The sequence below is a fragment of the Gavia stellata genome, chromosome 17 (genome assembly GCF_030936135.1).
Source record: "Gavia stellata isolate bGavSte3 chromosome 17, bGavSte3.hap2, whole genome shotgun sequence".
NCBI lineage: Eukaryota > Metazoa > Chordata > Aves > Gaviiformes > Gaviidae > Gavia > Gavia stellata.
Genome location: NC_082610.1, coordinates 588044 through 610500, shown reverse-complemented (window position 1 = coordinate 610500; position 22457 = coordinate 588044). Strand labels below are relative to the sequence as shown.

At 63.2% G+C, this 22457-nt stretch overlaps 5 protein-coding genes across 6 annotated transcripts in view; 4 read left to right on the top strand and 1 right to left on the bottom strand.

The window, feature by feature from the left end:
• The window catches only part of B4GALNT4 (beta-1,4-N-acetyl-galactosaminyltransferase 4), a 30284-nt gene extending 23877 nt beyond the window's left edge, over window positions 1–6407 (bottom strand). For both annotated transcript variants that reach the window (XM_059825863.1, XM_059825864.1), the window contains exon 1: window positions 6257–6407. In XM_059825863.1, coding sequence (XP_059681846.1) covers window positions 6257–6407 — 151 coding nt within the window. The remainder of the gene's footprint in view (window positions 1–6256) is intronic.
• A 3431-nt stretch (window positions 6408–9838) lies between these two features.
• Window positions 9839–11690, top strand: LOC104263620 (dispanin subfamily A member 2b-like). The gene is made up of 2 exons (XM_059825983.1): window positions 9839–10051; window positions 11122–11690. The coding sequence occupies exons 1-2, from the start codon at window positions 9839–9841 to the stop codon at window positions 11320–11322; spliced, it is 414 nt and encodes a 137-aa protein (XP_059681966.1). The 3' UTR covers window positions 11323–11690.
• A 3846-nt stretch (window positions 11691–15536) lies between these two features.
• Window positions 15537–16988, top strand: LOC132318505 (interferon-induced transmembrane protein 1-like). The gene is made up of 2 exons (XM_059826065.1): window positions 15537–15752; window positions 16821–16988. The coding sequence occupies exons 1-2, from the start codon at window positions 15537–15539 to the stop codon at window positions 16986–16988; spliced, it is 384 nt and encodes a 127-aa protein (XP_059682048.1).
• Window positions 16989–18051: 1063 nt separating this feature from the next.
• LOC132318483 (dispanin subfamily A member 2b-like) lies at window positions 18052–19401 on the top strand. Its single transcript, XM_059826000.1, has 2 exons — window positions 18052–18237; window positions 18962–19401. Exons 1-2 carry the CDS (start codon window positions 18052–18054, stop codon window positions 19112–19114), a joined length of 339 nt encoding a protein of 112 aa, XP_059681983.1. The 3' UTR covers window positions 19115–19401.
• Window positions 19402–20218: 817 nt separating this feature from the next.
• On the top strand, window positions 20219–21267 carry LOC104260775 (interferon-induced transmembrane protein 5-like). The gene is made up of 2 exons (XM_059826025.1): window positions 20219–20404; window positions 21049–21267. Exons 1-2 carry the CDS (start codon window positions 20219–20221, stop codon window positions 21265–21267), a joined length of 405 nt encoding a protein of 134 aa, XP_059682008.1.
• The last annotated feature ends 1190 nt before the right edge of the window (window positions 21268–22457 follow it).

Genomic DNA, 22457 nt, shown 5'->3' with positions numbered 1-22457 from the left:
GTAACCTGGAGGCACCTCCCAGCACAGCCACGGCCATCAAGCGCCCGCTGCCGGAGCAGTGCCGTGCCCGGCACCATCACGGGCTCGGAGGGCATCGAGCTGGCCGGCTGCGGGACAGGGCTCCTCTGCATCGCACCGCCACAGCCGGTCCCGGCACGCCAGGACCCACCTGCTCCTCGCCCCCCTGCCGCCGCGCTCCCTCAATCGCCTCTTTGACACCGAAGCCAGCAGCACAGAGAGGGCTGTGAGCGCGGCCGCGCAGCTGGTGCCCAGTTAGGGATGCGCTCGCCTCCCCGCATCCCTCCGAGCCCGGCGGACACAGGCTGCAAGCAAAGGTCCCCGCCACACCAAATCCCCTGGGATGCTACGCCGGATGAGCACAGCTATGGGTCCTCCGATGTCCTCTCCTGGATGCTCCGAAAGCTGCTCAACTCCATCACGGCATGCCGAGGCCAGAGGAGAAATGTCATGGAGCCGAGCGACCTGCCACACCAGCGCTTGGCCAGCCAGGCTTTCCAGAGGCCCCTTCCATATGGATCTGCCTTTCTCCCAGACACAGAGGCGGTGACCGGTGACCCCAGCTCGTTGCAGAGCATCAACAGCTCTGCAGTTAAAGGAGACTTCAAAAGAAGCCCCAAGAGGAGGAAAACAGCCCAGGAAATTAATTGACAGAAAACGCCCACATTAAAGGGGACGGAGAATATTTTTTATCGGGTTGTTTTATGTCCTTTTTTTATGTTTTTAAAAGGACTTCAGCTGCCAGGACTTGGAAGAGCTGCCATGGCTGAGGAGCAATGAAGGGACAGAGAGCTTTGCTCTCTTCTCCTTCTGCCATCACCGAATACCAGCGGGACCCACTGACCCATCCCCGCATGGACACACAAGTGCCGAAACCATCCCGTCTGCCCAGGGTCCGGGGTTTCTGCAGAGACTGGAGTGACAAACGCACCCACAACATCCTCTCCCTGGGGAGGGATCACGCAGCTCCCAGGAGGGCAAAACAAAGGGCGAAGCATCCCTAGAAATAAAGCCGCATCCCTGCTCCTGCTGTCGCATGCTCAGTGCCGGAAATCCTGGGGTGTGCAGGGTGAACCCTCAGGGATCCACTCCCACCTTCACCCATCCCGCACCTGAATATTTCGGGCAGAGGGAGCGGGACTCAGAGCCAGGGTTATAAAGCCCTTTTCCCTGGGTACGGGCTCAGACCCAGGCTCCCCCCACACCCTGACTTACTGGTGATGGCTGCAGGCAAAAGGACCGGCTCCGGCACCGAGCCCCCACAGCCGAGCCCAGCTCAGGGTCCCCACACTGTCACTCCAGCCCACCGCGACCCCGGGGACAGACGGCCAGAGCAGAGACAGGATCAGGCCCAGGCACCCTGCCCCATCCCATTGCGGGGATGCATCACAGCAAGCGGAGCTGCAGCAGCCAGCAGCAGGAGGGCAGAGTTAAGGATAAAATACTCCGGCACAACCCATTTGTTTTCACTTCACTATCAAGCCCTGCAATTCCCCACCTCCCCTGGCTTCAGGGGACCCTTTTGGGGACCCCCCTGGATGCCAAGGGGACCGGGTTGCAGCCGGGCTGGGGAGAGGTGCCGCCGCAGGGTGGTTCAAAGCCAACCGTGCCTTTGAATAGCCAAATTTTTGCCTTTGGATAACCCAAAATAGGCACGGGCCAAATTTTTCCCATACTGCTCCCCATCACCTGCCAAAAGCCCTGAGACGCTCACAGCCCCTCCCAACCAAAGGACAGGGCTCACTTGTCCATCCGTCCATCCGCCTCCTTTTCCATCCGGCTCGCTCTTGGCAGGTCCGGCACGGTGACAAAGAGCCAATTCAGGGCAGCGGGGCACCTGAGAGGAGCAGGGCAAGGAGCCCAGGGCAAACCAGGCCACAGCCCGGCAAGGAAAACAAGGGCTGCAGGGCTCTCCGGCCGGAGAAACGGTCCCAATGACACCAAAACCAGCCCACCCCCTGGCCCCAAACCTCCCTTTTCGGCAGCAGGGACGGGACCAGCTTTCCCCGGCACCGGGACCCCATGCCGAGGGGGTGTCCGTCCAGGGAAAGCAGCCTTTTCTAGCAGGGATAGGAGAGTGGGGCAATGCCAAGAGAAAGAAAAGCAGCACCCAGCCTCTTCGCAAACCCCGCTGCCCTTCCTCTTCAAAGGGCTCTTTCTCATCCTCTTCCCTACCTGTTCCCAGCATTTCTGGCAAAAAGAACAGAACCCACTGCGGTTTGCAGCGTTTCAGCCTCCCCATTAAAATCAAAGGATACATTGCGACCACTGTGTCCAAAAGAGATGCATTATACCCTGCAGTTCGGGGGAAACGCTGCTGCACGTCATCCCAAACCTTCTCCCTCCTGCTCTCCCTGCGCACGAGACCCCAAAGGACGGGTCCCCGGGGAGGGACAGGCAAGGACAAGGCTCTGCAGGCAGCGACGGGCTGAGCTGAACAAAGGATCCAACCCATCACTGCCTCTAGCTCAGAGCATTTTCGGGAGCCCTCTGGACCACGGCAGAGGGGTGTCCCCTGCTCCGGCACGCCAGCAGCTCTTCTTCCAGACAAAGTTCACGAGGACGCACAGCCAGACCCAGGCAGTGCCACGTCCTGCGGGTATCAAGAAGCCTGGCTGGTTTTCCTCCCCAGAGAGCCCCGCTTTAGCCGTGAATTGGCTTTAGCATCCTCCTCGCCTCCTCCAGCACACATCCTGCACTCCCCCAGCTGCAAAACCCTCCCAAAATCTGGCTCCCAGCACCGCTGCTCATTCGGCACCAGCAATAGCCCCACGTGCTAAATCACTGCCCCGGCGAGATGGCTGCCGGGGGGAGCAGGACCAGCCCCACGCCCCTGCTAAGAGCCATTTTAGATTTTTACTGTAATTTTTTTTTCCCCTTCTTCCTTCTCTTCTTTTTTTTTTTTCCCTTTCTACCTGGCATGCCAGCATTTCCACCCCATTGACTCGGAGCGGTTTCCAGCCGGGAGAACACCGTAATGGCCTCATTATTTCAGATGAGGAATCCGTGTGTTCAATTAGGCAGAGAAGGGTAATTATCTACTTGTAGAAGATAAGAAAAGGGGGGGTTATTTTATCAGGGACATAGCACCAGCACTGTTCCCAGCCAAGTCCCTGGATGCTCCAGCTCCATGTGTGACCACCGGCTGGGACGAGGGGATGCAGGTACCCCCCAAATAATCCCCCCACGCCTTCACTGTGCTCCCCGACATGCGCAGACGCCACTGCCACCACTTGGCCTGGTCCTCCCCACCTTACACCTCCCCAGGCTACCAAAAAGCCCCATGCTCTGCACCTTCAGCCTCCAGAAAGTACATCTGCTGGGTGACACTTCATTTAATGGGTAATTAACCCTTTTTTTCACACATCCTCTGCCAGCTGACGCAAGCTGGGAGCATCTTCAGCAGCAGGTTCTGGCTCACAGTGGCCAAAAAAGAAGTCATCTCCAAATCTCAGACACTTTTTGGTGCACAGACCCTTGCGGCGATGCTGAAGAGCCCTGCATCCTCCCCAGCCACCCCTTCCCCTCTGGGGAAGAGTGTGTTCCCCCCCCCATCCCTAAGGGATCTGGGACCAGGACACACCAGAGCTTACCGCAGATCCCACGGATCAGGGAAGAGAAAAGGAGACACGCGAGCCGGGAGGGCACGGTGACCCCCTGCTCCCGCTTGCTTGCCCCAGCCCAGGGACACCCACTAAGCCCCGGGGAATATCGGGTACCACCTGCTTTCCATCAGGAATGCAATGCACACCGACGGCTATGCTCCACCACCGGCTTAGGGGATGTCTCCTGCGAAAGCTGGGAGATGAAGAAGAGCAAACCCCAGCCCCACCGCAGCAGGACCCCCACAGCCACGGGAAACAAGCTTTTTCCCCCAGCATGGTGCGAAGGCGGCTTCAACGCGAGCGAGGTGGAGGGGCAAACATCTCCAGGTAGAGGGGGCTGCCCCAGAGCCTCCCTCCAGCACAGCTCTGCCCTTCAGCTCTCCCCACGGCTCACCCCGAAACCCTTCTCTCTTCCCCCAAACTCTCGCACCAAGCTTTTTCTTGAATATATTTTTTTTTCTTGGATATATTTTTATTCCTTTTTTTTTTAACTCCATTCAATATTTTTCCAACCAAAACGGCTCCCTGGCTCTCCCCCTCTGTCTCTCCGCTGGGTTGCAGCAGCAGGACTAGGGTCCATCTACCTGTGACCGAATCCCTTCCCCAGCCTCCACCCAACCCCTCTCCATCACCACACTTCAAAAACAAAACAAAAAAAGGCTCAGCTGGACCCAAACTCCGGCGGCTTTGCCACATGTTCACCCAGGCTTTAGGCACTGATTGGAAAATCCCAGTGCAAGGGGCAGCACCTCCCTGGAGTCTGGTCCCAAACAGCGGAGAGGGGCACGATCCAGCCCAGGCGAGGTCCAGCTTCTCCCGGGGAAGCACCCACCCCACCGCACCCCAGCCAGAGAAGACGCCCATGCTCCCCATGGCGTGGGGCGAATCCAAACCCCATCGCCAGACCAGAGGAACACGCTGCCGGAGCACGGTCCTTGCCTGGCACCTCCCAAGCCGGGCGATCCCTTGCACCGTCCCCATCCACTGCACGTCCCCATCTCTTTCCGCACCTCCCGCAGACCCTCTTCTCCCCCAAAGCCGTGCACCGATAGCCCCCCGGCTCGCAGCCGTCCAGCTGCGCTGCAGCCGCAGGGTTTCCCCGCTGCAAGCCAGAGCAGGGCTGTGGGTCTCCTCGCTGCTACGGCAAACCCTGCGGCCCCCCCTCGGAGCACCCTGAGGGGCAGGCTGGGATGGGAGGAGGTGGGGGAGAGCAGGAATAGGCACCCACGGGTTCAGCACCCGAAAACACACCGAGGGAAGGCACCGGCACACAGGCATCGCTCTGCACATCCTCCCCGGATGAAGCCAGGGAGGAAAACCTCGTCCCACCCTCACGCCGCTGCATCCCGACAACCGGAGGGACCCCGATCCGTGGTTTTCACAGCCAGCCAGCCACAGGGCCAGCGATCCCGTGCCATCTCCCCCCCTGCCCGAGGCTGCCGGTCCGGAAAGAGGAAGGATGCAGCCCTCCTTCACAGCAGGGTAATCGCGGAGACACGGGGCAGCCGCTTGCGGTTAGACTTCTGTAACTTGTGGCTTTTCCATCAAACACGACCCTGCAGCGGAGGGAAGAAAACACCAGCGGCGCAGCCTCCCCATAACCCCTCCTTTGAGGCGATGCACAAGCAGCCTCGTTTCCTGCTCCTCTTATTAGCATTATCCCAATTTCCCCGATTTTACCGTAAGGCCCAAAAATTTGCAGGCTCATGCTGCTGCTACGGTCGGAAACTTTGGGTTTGCCAGCTGAGAGGCTTCGCCAGCCCCCAGAGCTGCTCTGGCCCTCTCGGGAAAGCCATTTCTTGCCTAAATAAGCACTAACTCTCATTTCCTTCTAATTGTTTTAGGATAAAAACCGCTAGGCGTGTTCAGTCCGACCAGAAACGTTACAGCTCAGGTTTCAGCCGGCAAATATTTTGTGTAGTTTTATGCTATCCGAGCAGCCCGACGAGGTCTGCAAGGGTAAAGCCGGGAGCAACGAACCACGGAGCCAAACCGTAGGGCGAGGGCTAGCACCTGCCCCTCGGGATTAGCCCTGCCGGAGCATGCCGGATTGCATCCCGGGCCTCGGCCGAGGGCTGGAGGAGGAAGGATTTTCTTCTGGTGGAGAAGCAGAGGCTGAGAAAGCGTTGGGAACGGACGGGAGGGTTGGGTTTGCCCCTTCCAGGAGCGACGAGTGGCTATAAATGGCCTTCTTTGTCATGGCAGCCAAAGTGGCGGGCGGAGGAACGGGGACGGAGCCGCTCGCGGCGGGGGAGCGACAACCCCCGGCCGGTTTGGGGGTCCCTCCTGGGCCTCCTCCGCTCCCCGAAGGCGCAACGCCGGGGCGCGGGGCCGGGGTGCCCGCAGCGGGGTCCCGCTCTCCCCCAGCCCGCCGGGGCGATGGGGGACGGAAACCCGCCGGTGGGACGGGGGTGTCCCCCCACCGCGGGTGCTGGGGTCCCCCCCCGCGGGTGCGGGGTGACAGCAGAGCTGGGGGGGTGCTCCGGGAGCCCGGCGGGGTGGGGGGCACCCACCACCTTTCGGGGGGGAACCCCAAACCGCAGCGAGGCCTCGCGCCGGGGGGGGATGGGGGTCGGGGGGGGCCCCGGCGCTGCCCCCGGTTGGAGGAGGGGGTGGCCCGCCCCCCCCGTTACCTCTGCCGTAGGCGAAGGGGAGGCGCAGGGCGCGGCCCTGGCGCACCAGGCTGATGTGGAGGTAGGTGAACCAGACGGCGAAGGTGAGCAGCACCAGCAGCAGCAGCAGCTTCAGCTGCTTCCGGAGCTTCTTCACCGGGAGCCGCGGCATCCTGCCGCCCGCATCGCCCCCGCCGCCGGCCTAGCCCCGGCCCATCGGGCCCCTCGCCCGTCCGGCCCGCTACGTTACGGGCCGGCTGCGAGGGCAGCGGGGCGGCGGCGCGGCTCGGCGCGGTGACCCCCGGCCGCCCGGTGCATCGCCGCCGCCCCGTCGCGCCGGCACCCGCGGGCGGGGGAATGAATGAGCGGGGCCGCGGCGGGAGCGGGGGGTGCCGCGGGAGCGCCCCGCCCCGGCGGCGCTGCCGCCGCGCCTCCGCAGCCCGAGCGACGGCGCCGCCCGCCAATGGCGGGACGCCTAGAGCGGGCCCGCCGCCAATGGGCGCCCCGCGGGGGAGGAGCCCGCGGAGGCGCCGCGCGTCTCCACGCCAACGGGCCGGCATCCCCGCGAGGCGCCGCGGGCGCGGCCATGCGGGGCGCGGTGGGGGGGTGACTGTATCGCCGTTCCCATCCCTGTCCCGGTCCCTGCGCGGCGGGACGGCGGGGCGGCGGCGGGGCGGGAGGGAAAGGGCTCTCCGTGCCGCGGGGCCCGGCGGGACCGACGGGACGAGGTGACGCGGGCCTCGGCGGGGCCGCCGCCCGACCTCTCCCCCCCGCGGCGGGGATGGTACGTTCCCGCGCGGCCACGGCAGCGGGCTGCGGGGCCCGGTGCGGCCCGCGGGGGTGAGCGGGATCCCCCTCACCGGGGCGAGGATCCCCCGACCCCCGCTCGCTGTGTGCAGGGATCCCGGGGGGGCGGGACCCCCGGGACCCCCTCGCTGGGGGCAGGGATCCCATGGGGGCAGGCACCCCCAGGATCCCCTCGCTGGGGGCAGGGACCCCCCAGGCCCAAGGCCGCTTCTGCCAGGGGGGCCCTCTGGAAGCGCCAGGGCTGTATCTCGCCCTGTGCAAAGCCTAACGGTAATTAACAGTAAGGCTTAATTATGGCAGCAGCCACCAAAGCCTCGCCTTGAAGGAGCCGCTCGCCAGGGCTGCTCCCTGGAGCCACGGCCCCGCGCCCCCCCGAACACCTGTGCTCAGCCAGGCTGAGACTGGCCACAACTCACTTCACCGATGCACAGGCTGGTTTTGCCCTCTGCAGCACAGTGGCGAAAACATTGGAAATTTTTTCTTTCCCCCGCTCCAGAAGTTGAGGCAGCAGCTCCTCCTCGCTGCAGCTTGGGGCTGGGACAAAAACATGTGAGAAATCAGTTATTGGAGATAAAAATACATTCACAGCTGGGAAAACTAGAGGGCACCAGTGCTCTGGTTTGCGTTTCCCTGCGCTCAGCTCCCTTACGGCTGTGGAAGGTTAATTAGCTCGTAACTAAGCCAAATGTAGACAAACAGGCGGGGAAAGCGGCAGAGCGGGAAGCTCGGTCCTCCTTGGGAAGCAAGCCCCCACCAAATCCTGCAGCGGGCTGGGGCGGCGGGGGGCTTGCAGGGCTGCCCGAGCCAGGAGGAGGAGGAGGAGGCTGGGATGAAGGGGATCGCTGCACAAGGCTCTCTAGAGTTACTGGTCTATGATGCCAGACGATGCTGGCAGGGTTTCAAAGACGCGTCAGAGGGGCTGGGATGCTGGCCTGATCGTGGTTGACCCGGGGTATCTGTTACCCTTCATGGGCAGCTTGAAGCTCCTGAGAAGCGAAGTCCTTCTCTCCAGGGCAGGGCTGTCGTCCCCTTTGTTTTATTTAAGCATGAACAATCCCAGAGTTGCCAGTAAAATTTTATTACCTCCTTATACTACAGTGTATAACGTGAATGAAGATGTACTAACAAAGTTAATACACTGTCACGCTATAAAGACCGGTTGGTATAATAGGGAAGGGAATTTTCCTAAGGGGGATGGTGCCCTCCCCACCGCAGGGAGCCGGCACGGGGCTTTTCCCGGGTCCCAAACGATGTCCCCAACAAGTGGCACCTTCCAGCCTCACCCCATATTTGTGGGGGACACAGTCGGAGCCGGGCTTGGGTCCCTCTGCAAGAGCAGGGTTTGCTCCTGGCTGCTTGGACCCTGTAAAGGGCTGCCTTAGAGGCGGCAGAGCCGGAGGGGACGAGCTCGCAGCCAGCCGCAGCCCACCCCGTGCTGCCTGAAGCCACTCTCCCCCCCGCACCAGTGGGATCTTGGGGATTTCACAGGCAGGCATAAGCCCAAGCCCTTCGCACGACATCCTGTCTCCCCGTGCCAGCAATGCTCTCGGCCCTGCCTTGACGAGGTTTCCGGGAAGAAACCCCCTCCAAAAAATTAAGGGAGCGGCGAGCCACGCCATGTCAAAGGGACGATAATCCCAGCCAGGGCTTCTTCTGCCAAAAGCCTTTCTCCTTGATGGAGCTAGAAAACTTCAGGGGCCGCAAAGTTGCATCCCATCAGCCTCGACCGCTTGCACACACCGAAAATCCAAACTGCCGGCAGTGGGGAGCTGGGGAGGGAAGAGGGGTTCCCAGTGCCATGTGGCAGGGACCTCATTCAGGGTTTCTTCGCCAAGCACGCCGAAATGCCTGCGACTGACCCCAGACAGCCACCCCGGGAGGGGACAAAGGAGGGGACAGAGAAAGGGGCAAGGAAAGAAGGGGGCAAAGAAAAAGGGGGTAAAGAAGGGGACAAGGAAAGAAGAGGGCAACAAAGGGGACAAAGAAAGAAGGGGGAAAGAATGTGGTAAAGAAAGAAAGGGGAAAAGAATGGGGTAAAGAAAGAAGGGGCAAACAAGGGGGCAAAGAAGGGAACAAAGAAAAGGCAAAGAGGGGGACAAGGAAAGAAGGGTGCAAAGAAAGGTACAAGGAAAGAGAGGGTCAAGAAAAGAAGGGGGCAAGGAAAGAAGGGGGTAAAGAAAGGGGTAAAGGGGGTGAAGAAGGGGACAAGGAAAGAAGGGGCGAAGACGGGAAAAGGAAAGAGGGGGCCAAGGAAAGAAGGGGATAAAGAAAGGGGTAAAGGGGGCGAAGAAGGGGACAAGGAAAGAGGGGGCCAAGGAAAGAAGGGGTAAAGAAAGGGGTAGAGGGGGCAAAGAAGGGGCCAAGGAAAGAAGGGGGCAAGGAAAGTGGGTAAAGAAACGGGTAAAGGGGGCGAAGAAGGGGACAAGGAAAGAGGGGGACAAGGAAAGAAGGGGCGAAGACGGGACAAGGAAAGAGGGGGCCAAGGAAAGAAGGGGTAAAGAAAGGGGTAGAGGGGCAAAGAAGGGGCCAAGGGAAGAAGGGGGCAGGGAAAGTGGGTAAAGAAAGGGGTAAAGGGGGCGAAGAAGCGGCCGAGGGAAGCGGGGGGAAGGAAGGGGGCAGGCGGGGGATCTCCCTTCCCGCGCAGGGCGAGGGCGGGGGGCTTCTCCTCCCCGCCAAGGGGGCCCGGACGGGGCGGCCCCGGCCCGCCCCATCCTCGCTCTCGGGGAAACGAAACCGCCGCCCGGCGACCGCCTCCCCCCGGCGCCGCCCGCCCGCCGCAGCCCCGAGCGCAGCGGGATGGAGCGGTCGCGCCCGCTGGGGCCGGCACTGCCGCCCTACGAGCCGCTGGCGGAGGGGCTGGACATGGAGGGGCTGCCCCGCAGCACCGTCGTCTCGGTGGAGCCGCCGCCGCCGCCCCCTCCCCGCGACCACCTGGCCTGGTCCCTCTGCACGGCGCTGTACGCCAACGTCTGCTGCCTGGGCTTCATGGCGCTCGTCTTCTCCGTCAAGGTGCGGGGTCCCACCCGCGGCGGGCGGCGGGAGGGCGGGGGGCGGCCCGGGACCCCGGGGAGACCCACGGACCCCGCAGGGTCCCCGTAGTCAGGGAGCCCTGGGGAGCCCACGGAGCCCCCGACCCCGGGGAGACCCACGGACCCCGCAGGGTCCCAGCCCTGGGCTGCCCAAAGCACCCCACAAAGCCCCCAAGCCAGGAGCCCCGGGGACCCCACAGAGCCCCCCAGCCCGGGACGCCCCATGGACCCCACAGAGCCCCCAAGCCAGGAGCCCCAGGGACCCCACAGAGCCCCCCAGCCCGGGACGCCCCATGGACCCCACAGAGCCCCCAAGCCAGGAGCCCCAGGGACCCCACAGAGCCCCCCAGCCCGGGACGCCCCATGGACCCCACAGAGCCCCCAAGCCAGGAGCCCCAGGGACCCCACAGAGACCCCCAGCCCGGGACGCCCCATGGACCCCACAGAGCCCCCAAGCCAGGAGCCCCGGGGACCCACAGAGACCCCCAGCCCGGGATGCCCCATGGACCCCACAGAGCCCCCAACCCCAGGAAGACCCATAGACCCCGCAGAGCCTCAGCCCTGGGCTGCCCAAAGCACCCCACAAAGCCCCCAAGCCAGGAGCCCCAGGGACCCCACAGAGACCCCAAGCCAGGAGCCCCGGGGACCCCACAGAGACCCCCAGCCCGGGATGCCCCATGGACCCCACAGAGCCCCCAGGCCAGGAGCCCCAGGGACCCCACAGAGCCCCCAAGCCAGGAGCCCCGGGGACCCACAGAGCTCCCCACCCCAGGGTGCCCAGTGGACCCCACAAAGCCCCCACTCCACTGACCCCTGGCCCCACAGAGCCCTGGCCCTGGCTGGAAGCTCTGGGGAAGGCAGGGCTTTGGGGCAGTTGGCACCCCAGGCTACTCCTGGTGTTTCGGGGGGAGCTCAGCCCAGCGTGGCAGCTCAGGCGTGCACGGCCCCTCCAGCACCTCTCCCACCCAGCTGCAGCCTGGAGCCCTCCGGTGCGTCCCCCTCCGCTGGCTCCCCCCGACCCCACTGACGCTCCCCTCTGCCTCCCCCCAGTCCAGAGACCGCAAAGTCCTCGGCGACTACAGCGGAGCACTCAGCTACGGTTCCACCGCCAAGTACCTGAACATCACCGCCCTGCTGCTCAACATCTTCCTCGTCATCCTCGTCATCGCCCTGATTGCTAGTGGCACCATCGCCGTGGTGAACCTCTTCAACCACCAGCAGGAGCATAACCCCTTCGTTGGCCCCACTTAGCCCTTCCCTTGCTCCGCAGGCAGAGCATCCCCCCCGCGTCGGCCAGGAGCCCTGGTCGCCGCTCGGAGCGGGGGGATGTCCTCCATGCGGGCCCCCGGATCCCGCTGGGGTCCTGTCCCACTTTCCTCGCTGCTCAAAGCCCCTATGGAGCCCGCTCTGATGGCCGCCCTCTTTGGCCTCCCTGGAAGTGCCTGGAGACACTTCTCCTCCGAGCACCCAAAAACTGGCTGTAGCAAAGGGAAAGAGCGTGCTTTCCTGCTTGCCGCTTCGCTCTGTTTTTGTAGTCCCAAGTGCCTCTAAGAATACCCCTAAGGACAAGTGCCTTGTTTGGAGAAAACCTGGTTCAAATAAAGGTTTCTTTCACTTTTGCCCCTGGCTCGGTTTCATTTTGACAGGGGGTGGTTCGGGGTCCCCCTACCCCAGCTTGGCCGGCTGAGAAATGGCGTCCACCCTCAGGACATGCCTGGAGAGAGAAATTGTCCTTTGGCACGGAGCATCACGGAGAGGATGCTCAAGGATGTGCCAGGCTCGGTGAACCCGGGTACTCATGGGGAAGAGGCATCCATACGGGATGCAGAGTGCTTGTAAGGCTCATCCCAAGGATGTGGGTAGCACCTCATCCTTGCCGGGGTGTCAGCAGGACCCATCCTCACGACCCTCAGGAGGGGGGTAGGAGCAAGCAGAGCTGAGAGCAAGCTTGATTTTTGGCTGTGGGGCTGTGCGAAGGGCTTGAGCGAGATGAGCTCAAACATGCCTCTGTGCAGCCGGGCGAGGGGCAGCGGGGGCCAGGAGAGGCTTCCAGAGGGAAGGGGAAGCTGTGGGTGGTGTGGCTCTGTCCCAAATTGCCTTACTGCGAGAGAGAGCTGTGCTACTCAGCCCTGAGAGATGGGTCAGGGCTGCTTTTAGGGTGAAGGGAGACTGCGACCCCCCCTCTCCTCCCCTCCAAAGCTTTTTCAGCATCAAGCCTTCACGCCAGCCGTCCCCACCGCCTCGATGTAAGGGCTGCCTGGGAAGCGGGCAGTAATCCTCGCGCCTCCGGGGCTGCCAGCACGTGGCAGCCGGCTGCCCGTCTTCGGCGGTGTCCGACGTGACCCGGGCAAGACCCCGCGAAAAACGCTGGCTGAAGTTCATGGGGCAGAGCTTCAAGTATGCGGTTGGCCTGGCTTCCCCTTTCCCCGGCTCGCTGGGAGCCTTTGGGCTCCTCGCCCTCGGCAGGCTCAGGTCCTCGGGGCCGGGGTCCCGTGAGGATGGGAAAAAAAGCCTTTTTTTTTTCTTCTCTCCCCAAGAACATCAGGCTCCTGCCAAGAAGCTGCGCTCATGAGTAAGATGTCAGAAATCCCGCCCGCAAAACACAACGGTTATTTGTTGCAGGATCCCTGGCACCGACCTCCTGGTGAATCATTTATTCCTCCGCTTCTTCCCGTAAGACCAAACAAGCACATGCTCCGGGTCGAAACAGGGCTGTCCGCTCTCCGCCTGGCTCACAGGCCACCGGCATGCCCGCCAGCAGGATACCGGATCAAACGTCCCCATCCAGCTGTGGGGGTCGAGAAGTTTTTTAAAAGGGCAGCAAACCCCTGCTTGCAAACATCGCCCTGCGCTTTCAGGTTCTTGGCTGCTTCGTTACAGCGCTGGCAGCAGCCGCCTCCTATTATACAAGGGGGTGGCAGCGCGCCAGCGGGGTGTGCTGGATCGCACCCATTCCTGCGTGCCTCTTCCTCTTCCCAATTTCTCCCTGACCGCGGCGGGAGCAGGATCCAGCCTTGTTCTGCCCAAATCTCTCGCGGCACATCGCTGCCCCGAGGGGTTCTGACGCCCATCTGGGCTGGCACAGGGGTGTGGGCTCCCCATGTACCCCTCAGGAGCTCTTCCCCCTTCCTCAATCAGCCAATGCACACAAAAAATCCTGGGGCACAGCTTCCTAGGGATGCTCTGCAGCCAAAAACCCACCAGGGAGATCCCAGTCCAATATCCCTGTCAGGAGCAGGACGGAGTGAGAGAGGGAGAAGCAGCTCCTCACCCTCCGCACCACCCCAAAACCCTCCCGTCTCTCCTCAAAGGGCAACTGAGGTGCTTCAGCATGGGGATGCCCCTCGGTGCCCGGTCCTGGCCGGTGCCGGGAGGGATCCGTGTGGGACAGCGGGCACGGGGGGGGGCGCTTTGAAAGCGAGGAGAGCAAAGCCCTTTTTCTGGGGTAAATTCACCCGATTCAGGGGCTGACACCCTGCAGCGGGGAGGGGTATGGCAGCGGTGCTCCAAGGACAGCTTGTTCGTGCTCTTACGGCAATTGCTTCAGGCTGTTGGCAAGCGGCCACCGAGCCATTGAACTCCCGGCCATACTGCCAGAAGTGAGCGCTTAGCGAACGGCGGGACCCGTGCCGGCCCTCGGCGAGCCGTGTAACCCAGCAAGCCGCTCTCAACCCAGCCGAACAAGCCTCCCGCAAACCTAACAGTCCCGCGTTCGCCTTGCAGACCCTTCCCTCCAGGCGCGCAAGAGCCACCCGCCACCCCGGCGTTTCGCCTTCCTGCTCACCCCAAAAGTTGTCACCCACCACATCCCCTTAACTCTGCCCGGCCCCACTCACGAGCGTCCCCGGGGACTGAACCACCTCCCAAAGGGCTGGGGGCACGGGCGGGAGCGGGGCCGGGCGGAGGCACGCGGCCGACCGCAGCAATGTGGGTTGAACTTTGTCTCTCTGCTTTCTAGCGTCTCGTTTGCTCAGGTGCAAGGGCAAATAAATGAAAAAGCTGGAAACGCAGGCAGGGAGGTTGGGAATGTCGGTGGGCGGTTGGTGCCAAGCTCGGGTCAGTGAGAGACCGGCTGTGATCCCACTTGTGCCAGGGGTTTGCAGGAAATGGGATCCCTAAACGGATGCTCAGACTGGCTGCACTTGGTCCTCGCGGCTGCCAGTTGCCCCTGGCTGACATCCCAACTCCGCGGGTTCCTTCGCCTCCGCACGAGCCAGAGAAGCAGGTGGTGCCCCATGGAGGGACCCCGGCACCCCAAAATGGGGAACCCCCCGCTGTGCTCCTGCAAGCAGCTTTTTCAGCAGCGCCATAGAGCAGGCGTTGGGGCTGGAGTGCAAACACCCCCTGAAATCCCCTCCGAGCCCTCGCCCTCCTCCATCCATCCCCTTGCCCAGCCCACCGGCCTCTCCTCTTCCTGCAGTGATTCCTTAATGATCACCACGACCTAACAAACCTCGTGAACTTCAACGAGTGGCCTCATGCGGCCACCAAAGTAGGTGAGGGGAAAAAAAAATCTTTAATTTCCTGGGGGTTCAGGACAAGTGACATCAGGGGCAGGGACTGTCAGATCCACACCCAAATTACCGCAATGGCCATAAAACCCGTGTGGCAGCGAGCGCAGGTGATGCACGCCTTTGCTCTCCTCCCGGCACAAACCCTCTGCTCTTCCTGAGCGGGGAAAAACCCGTTTCTCAGAAAAATACCAGGGCTGGGTTTCCCTTTATCAGCCTCTCACTCAGCCTCCAGGAGCCGGCCACCGAAGAGGAAGGATGCTGCTGTTTCCAAAACCCACGTAGCTGTAGTTCGTAGCTCTGTGCCTTGGTGTTTTTTTGATTCACATGGGTTTTACCCTGTTGCTTTTTTTGAAGCTTTCAGCTTTCTTTTCCCACCCCTCACCCTAGATTTTATCACAGCTGCAAGACCTCGTCATGGACGCTGAAACCAACATGCAAACCCTCCCCGCCGCTGCTGCTGGCTTTAGCCTCCGCGGATGGGTGTCGAGCCCTCGAGGGTGGTTTGCAGCTGGAGAGGGGGTTTCGGGGGGCTGGTGGCTGCCCTCCCCACCAGCATGTCCCTGCTGTCCTCCCGTGCCACGTGTCCCCGCTGCGACTGAGTAACGTCAGCGGCGCGGCTCTGCTCTGACCTGCCCAGGGCAGAAATTGTTTATCAGCCCGACAGGGCAAAAAGCAAAGGCGAACAGGCGAGGCGCCCGTCCCGTGGCATTGCCCAACACATGGGCATCCCCCTCCACCTGCCCCCCAGCCCGTGCCCAGGACTGCGGCTCACCCCCCTGCCCCCGACCAGCCGGGAGCCCACCCTGCCCCGCAGCCCGTCCCGAGAGACCCGGTGCGCCCGCCCTGGTGCCCTGCCCTGGGGCAGGGTGGCCCCACCCCTGCAAACCCTTCCTCTCGCCTATAACTAGCCCGGGCGGCTGTGCCCCTGCTCCCCGCCAGTGCCCGGCTGCCATGGAGAACTTCCCCCAGTCCGTCAGCATCAACATGCAGCCCTACGGCAGGAACGGGGTAGGCTCCCCAGCCACCGCCTTCGGCCCCACCGTCACCTCTTTCGTTCAGCCGGGGCCCATCCCCAGCACCCAGGACTTTGTGCTCTGGTCCTTCTTCAATGCCATGTTCTGCAACCCCTTCTGCCTGGGCTTCATCGCGCTCATCTTCTCCGTTAAGGTGAGGGGAAAGTCACACCCGTACCAGTGCCCGCTCAAGGGTCCCACCTGCTGCCTGCCCCCAAGCCAGGCGTCCCTAATCCCATCTCTTCCTGTCCCATCTTGTCCCTCCCCATCTCACCCTGTCCCATCTTGTCCCACCCTACCAAATCCCATCCTGTCCCACCTTGTCCCATCCTATCTCACCCTGTCCCATCTTGTCCCACCCTACCAAATCCCATCCTGTCCCACCTTGTCCCATCCTATCTCACCCTGTCCCATCTTGTCCCACCCTGCCCCAGCTTGCCCCAAACTGCTCCGTCCCCACCTTGCTCCCCATCCTGCCTCCCACGGGAGCTTCCCCCTGCTCCCTCCCTCCGCGTCCAGCCCCGCCATGCCGCTCTACACCCAACATTCCCAGAAAAGCCACCGTTCAAGGGTCACCCGTCCTCCTTCGGTGCTTTGGGAAAGGGGGCCCCGGGCAGCATGGCAGGTCCGTCTCTCCTCCTGCGGACTCAAGTGAGCCCCGAACCATCTCCCGCCGGGGGGATAGGGTGGGCAGCCGGCTCCCAGCTCCCTCCCGCAGCGCTCCCGAGACCATCGCGAGGCTTTGCCCCTACCCGAGATAAGAAACGGCTGCTCCCTGCGCACTTTTCTTTTATTACCTTGAAAGCAAGTCGTTTTTAATGGCCGCCCTGCTAACCGTAGAGAGGCGCATATCGGCATCCGCTGGCACTGTGGCAAGTGCTGTGTGGGTGCTCCCGACCGGACCCCCCCTCTTCTGCCCAGCCCTCCCGCTCCTGCGCTGCTGCCCCGGCCCCCCAGGAGGGCTGTGCAGCGCATTGCCAAGCATAACGGCTTTTAATAAGCCATTAAGAAAGTGCTCTCGGGCTGCCGCAAGCTCCATTTCCGCCGCGTCGGGGTGGGTTTCTTGGGGGTGCAGCAGAGCCCAGCGCATCCCGGTGCCAGGCTTTGGCAAGGCCGGCTGCTCGATGGCGAGGGAGACCGGGATGCCCCCTCGGCTCATTGCCACCACCACCGCCTCTGCCTCGTGCCGTTTCACTACCCATCTCCCTCTCCCGATCCGCAGGCCCGAGATATGAAAATCGCCCAGGACTCAACAGCTGCCAGCAGCTACGGGAGGACGGCCAAGCATCTGAACATCGCCGCGCTCTGCCTGGGCATCGTGGGTACCATCATCTGCATCGTGCTGCTGGTCATGTACTACCGCAGCTTGCAAGCGGGCAGCCACCTCTAACCCTGTCCCGCTGAGGAACAGTGGCACTGGCACCTCGTTTTTCTTTCCCCTCCACCCCGCTCATCCGAAACCCACCCGCCTCGCTCGTGGGGGAGACGTGCAGCTCCCGTGGCACCTTTCTCCCCACTCCCACCAGACAAAGGGGTGTCCTCAGGCACCCTCCTGGTGCACCCTGGCTGAGATGACCCTCTTCAGCATAAACCCACGGGGTGAGCTCACAGCAAATAAAGCTCCTTTCCCACCCTACTCCTTGGAAATGTGCTTTTGGGGTTTTGGGAGGCGTTACTTCCCCCCAGCATCCCCACCTCGGGGGGCCGGGGCTACCCCATAACTCAGACGAGCAGGGAGGCAGGGCTGAGCGAGGAAGAGCAGCAGAGAAGGGGCTTGGAAAGGGGGTGCCATGTTGGTGCCGGTAGTTACATACAAACACACGTGCCCTCCCCAGGCTTCTGGGGTGCTTAAGAGCCCCGCGCCCCTCCCCGACCAATTTCTGTGCTTCGCGCTGCCCCTGTTATCTCCCATCCCAGGTGGAGATGGCCACCGCGGGGAGGGGGAGCACCGGGCTCTGCGGCCCCTGCCGAGGAACCTGGGGCTCAGCGGGGGAGCTGGGGGGTCCCAACTTTCCGTGCACCCGCCTGCCCCTCATTTCGGCACCCTGAAACCGTCCTCCAAGCCCACACCCGTCCCTGACCCACCTCGGTGCTGTCCCCCCACCCTTTGCCGCCAAGGGAGCGGCTCCCCAAAGGGGACATCTGGCTTTTGGGTCCCCAAAGTCCCCTTGAGTCCCCTCCGAGTCCCCAGAGCTGCCCCACACTCGCCAGCTTACGCTGGGTGGGGGCACAGGGGCACGGGTGACCGTGCCCTGGGTGGCAGTGCCACCCACCGAGGAGGGGGCCGAGCCCCAGGGTGGCCCCCCGGGGGGGGGGTCTGTGCGTCCGCCCCGCCCGCGCTGGGGGGGCCCGGGCCGGCGCTGGGGGCGGTGCGGGGCCGGTCCCCGTCCCCGGCCGGGCTCGGTTTCATTTCCCCGGCGCTCCTTCCCCTCGGCTGCCGGCTCCACCCGGCCATGAAGCCCCGGCAGACGGAGGTGTCCATCCCGCTGCAGCCCCCCGGGCGGGGGGCGACCCCCGCCGCCGGCCCCGACGGGCAGCCCCGGGACTACGTGCTCTGGTCCCTCTTCAACGTCCTGCTGGGCTACGGGCTCGCCTACCTGGGCTGCCTCTGCTTCCCCGCGCTCATCTTCTCCATCAAGGTGAGGGGGGCGGACCGGGGACCCCCACCCGCCACCCCCGCTCCAGCCCCGCTCGGTCCCCTCCGACCGGCCAAGCCGCCCCGGACCCCCGCCCCCCCCGCCCCCCCGAGCCCCCCCGGCCAGGCACCCCCGACACGTCCCGACCCCCCCCCCGACCCGGGACCCCCCGACCCAGCCCCCTCCGACGCCACCCCTGCGCTGAGGCCCCCCCCGATCCTGCCCCCCCCCGCCAGGGACCCCCACTCCCCGGCACCCCACGACCCAGGGCGGGGAGTCCCTCCGCCCGCCGGGGACCCCCGACCCAGTCCGACCCGGACCTTTCCCTCACCTCGGGACCCCCCGATCCGGCCCCCCCCGACCCAGCCCTCTCCCACACCACCCCGGGCCCCCCCGACTCCCCCCCCGCAGCCCTAGCCCGCCCCAGATCCCTCTCCCATCCCGGGACCCCCAGATCCAGACTCCCCCATCCCAGGCCCCCCTGATGCCAACCTGCCCTGGGACACCCCCGATCCGGTTCCCCCCCACCCCGGTCCAGTTGTCTCCCCCCAGCCTGTCCACCGAGAGCCGGGACCGCAGGCAGGGGGAACGGGATGTGCCCAGTGGCTTCACCCCCTGCCCCGGGGCGATGCGTCCCGGACGCCCCAGCACTACCTTGCGGCCACCCCTGGGCTGGGCCAGGCCCCCAACTGGGTTCCCCCCCCCAGCCCCCCATTTGCCCCCACAGGCCCGTGACTGCAAGGTGCTGGGGGATCTGGAGGGTGCCCGGCAGCATGGCGCCCGTGCCAAGGCATTGAACATCATCTGCTCCCTGCTGCTGGCCCTCGCTGTGGTCACCATCATCATCATCGTCATCGTCGCCATGTCCAATGCCACCTGACCACTGCATGACCACTGACCTGCTTGCTGCCACCCCCTGGGGTGCTTCTCCTTCCCCCTCCTCCTTCTCCCAGAATGTCCCCGTGTCCCCACTTTGGGCACGTGGCACAGGGGAAAGAGAGCGACACCCTGTCCCCTTGCTGCCTGCACCCCTGGGTGTCCCAGTATGGCCACTGCATGGAAGGGGGTGGGTGGACCAGGGTGGGACGCAGAGGACAGCCCCCCTTTCTCCTTCGCTTGTGCGCCTGGGCAGGGAGCTGCGACCGTGTATGGGTCACTGTTGCCACAAATAAAGCTCGTCCTGCCAAACCCCCTTGCCTGTCGTCTTATTCACCGTGGGGAAGGCGAAGAGGGTCCTTGCACATCCTTGGGGCAGCCTCCTCCTCCTCCCGCTGCCGGTTCCACAGCTCTCTGCCTCCATCCCTGTCACGGTGCAGAGCACTTCCAGCCCAGATCCCAGATAAGTTTCTTCCTAAAAGCTTAGGCATGGCAGAAGAAGGAAAGGAAAAAACCTCCATGTTTTTCTGTCTGTACGCACCCCATCCCGCCGCACAGTCCCATCTGCTCCCACTTCCAGGGAGCCCCGAAGAAGTAGCTCTTCCACATTTTGATATTAAGTTCCCATTTAATGCATCCGGTGGCCCGAACGAGCTGTGAACAAGGGTCTTCCCAGCCAAGACCAGCTGGAGGGATTGGTGCGAGCTGGCACAGCGAACGATCCTGGCACCGAGGGTCTGTCTCGTATCGGCCCCTTGGGGTGATGGTCACTTGGTTTCAAAGTCATCCCGTGGCTCCATCCCAACGGTCGTCCCCGAGTGCTCAGCCTCTCCCTCCGTCACGCCGGAGCTGTCTGTGCTCCTCATCGCGGGAGGAAGGCTGGATATAGAAAGCCAGGAGGCTGGCAAGAACCAAGTTTGTTTCTCCTAGCTCCCAGCCAAGCATGTCTGATAACCACAGCCTGCGGAGGTCTGTAATTTCTTGGGTTTATATATAGAGGAGATGAGGCCGTGCCGTAGACAAGGACTATATAAAGGGGCCGCCCTGCCCCGCTCCCGCAGCCAGGCTGGTGGAGCAGGAGAGCCGCGGGGTGCCCCTCTCCGTGGCCATGGACACCTCCTACCCACGGGAGGACTACCTGCCCACGCCGTCCCACAAGCGGGAGCCGTCTCCCACCATCCTCGCCGTTGGTGCCTCCCCACCGCCCCGCGACCACCTCATCTGGTCCATCTTCAACACCATCTACATGAACTTCTGCTGTCTTGGCTTCGTGGCGCTCGCCTTCTCTGTCAAGGTAGGGCACCGAGTGGGGATGGGAGACTGAACGTTTGGGGTCACCTGGGAGCCCTCCCCATGCCGATGCCAAGGGATGGACTTCCCGAGGAGACACGGAGCATCTGGAGTAACTACCTGGGAGGGCTGGGGGACGAGAGCCCAACAGCCTCAAGAGGCTGGTTACAGGTGACACCATCGCCCGGTAAAGCCCCCACAGTTTTCCTGCCGCCCGTTGACGAGGCTGTGAGACCCCCTAGATATCCACAGCCTCCTGCCACTGCCCAGGGACCCTGCTTCTGCCTAGAAGGTGCTGGGGGGCCATGACACCCCCAACCTCTCCCCCTGCCCTTCAGGCAGGAGCAGCTCCAGCTGGACTGGACCAGGGTGGAGAGACAGGGGAAAGCGAGGGCTGGAGCCAGCAAGGCTCCGAAAGAAGCAGGATAGAAGCAGAAGAGAAAAACCCATTGGGGCCGGGGGGGAGCAGGAGCGTGCGGAGCCCCCATGCAGCCGGGGATGGATGGACAGCCACCGTCTTGGCACTGCCCGGGGGACTAAATTGCGTCCTGCAAGGGTGCCAAAGCCACGTAGCCAGGCTGGGAGGAGGTGCAGGGAGGGAGCCGCAGGCAGCCCAGGCGCCGCTGCCCCGTCTCTCGGCTGTTGCAGGCGCGGGACCGGAAAGTGGCCGGGGACGTGGAAGCCGCTCGGCGCTTGAGCTCCAAGGCCAGGTGCTACAACGCCCTGGCCACGGCAGGGAGCGTGGTGCTGCCACTGCTGCTCGCCGCCCTGGTCATCACGGGAGTCATCCACCTCTCCAAGCTCGCCCAGGAGTCCGTCGGCTTCTTCACCTACCAGTTCAGCGGGACCGAGGACGAGGACAAGTGACCGGTGGGCGAAGGGCTTGTAGAAACTCCTTCGCGTTGCTGGTGGCCCCCCCAAAAAAGACCACTGGTCCAGCATAATCCAGCCATCACCCATCTTTGCCTCCCAGGGCCACCTCCGCAAGCTTTCACGCTCACCGGGCAGCGCATGGCCGGGGGGGTGGGAGTCAGCCCCACAAGCTTCTCCCACACCGCTGCATCTCCCCTCCCCTGCCTGGTCCAGCACCCCCAGCCCCACGGTGACCGAGCCCGGCTCCCTGCCACGCTTCTTAGGGCAGCTTGATTGTTTTTGTTTACTCTGGGTTTTTTAAATCCCTTTGTCCTGTGCGGAGCACAGCATCCCTCCAGCCTCAGTGATCACTATTTAAATCATTAAACCATTTCATACATTGCGAGTCTTCTGTGTGCACATGTGTAGAGCAGGGGGGTGCTAAAGGGACAATATAAATACAGCTTTTTTTCTCTGATCATGCTTTTCACAGCCAGGAGAAGGAATAACCTCCGTGAGCGTTAGAGCCACCCAGCCTGAAACAGCCACAGGCCATCGGGGCCAGACCTGTGACCGAGCAGGGGAAAAAAGCAGAGAAGTTTCTTGGCCCCTCCAAGGGGAGCTGAGACCTGCAAACTCATCGCAGTAAAGCAGAAGTCCCCCAGCAGGTCCCTGGGCAAGGACAGAGGGGATGAGCGCAGGATGCAACCCCACTGCTCTGTGCCATCCTTCCCTACTGCGCTCCCCGGGCCAGAGCCGGCTCATTGTGGCAACTGGACTAAAAGGAGCGCTTTTGGGGGGGTGGGACAGGGGGGGCACAATGACAACACACACCAACCCCTTTCAGTGCCAGCTGAGCCCTGTCTCAGAGCTGGGCTTCATCCCCAGCCCCACCAAATCCAGGTGCAGCCCACAGGGTTGTTGTCGGGGGCAAGGGGACGGAGGGGTCCGTTTGTCCCGCCCTGCTGCCGAGAACTGCTGTTAATTAGGGGTTGGGTGACGCTGACGAGGCCTGATGGACAGCCAGCGTAATTATAAGGCGAGGGAACGGCTTTGCCTCCCTTCCCTAAGCGTTCCCACATGCTGCCTGTGGCAGGGAGCAGCCGCAGGGCTTTTTATAAACTCTGCGGGATTTGGCTGAGATTCCTGGGGTTTGTTTAGAGAGGGGCAGGGAATGCCTTCGACAGCCCCTCGCTTTGACCCAC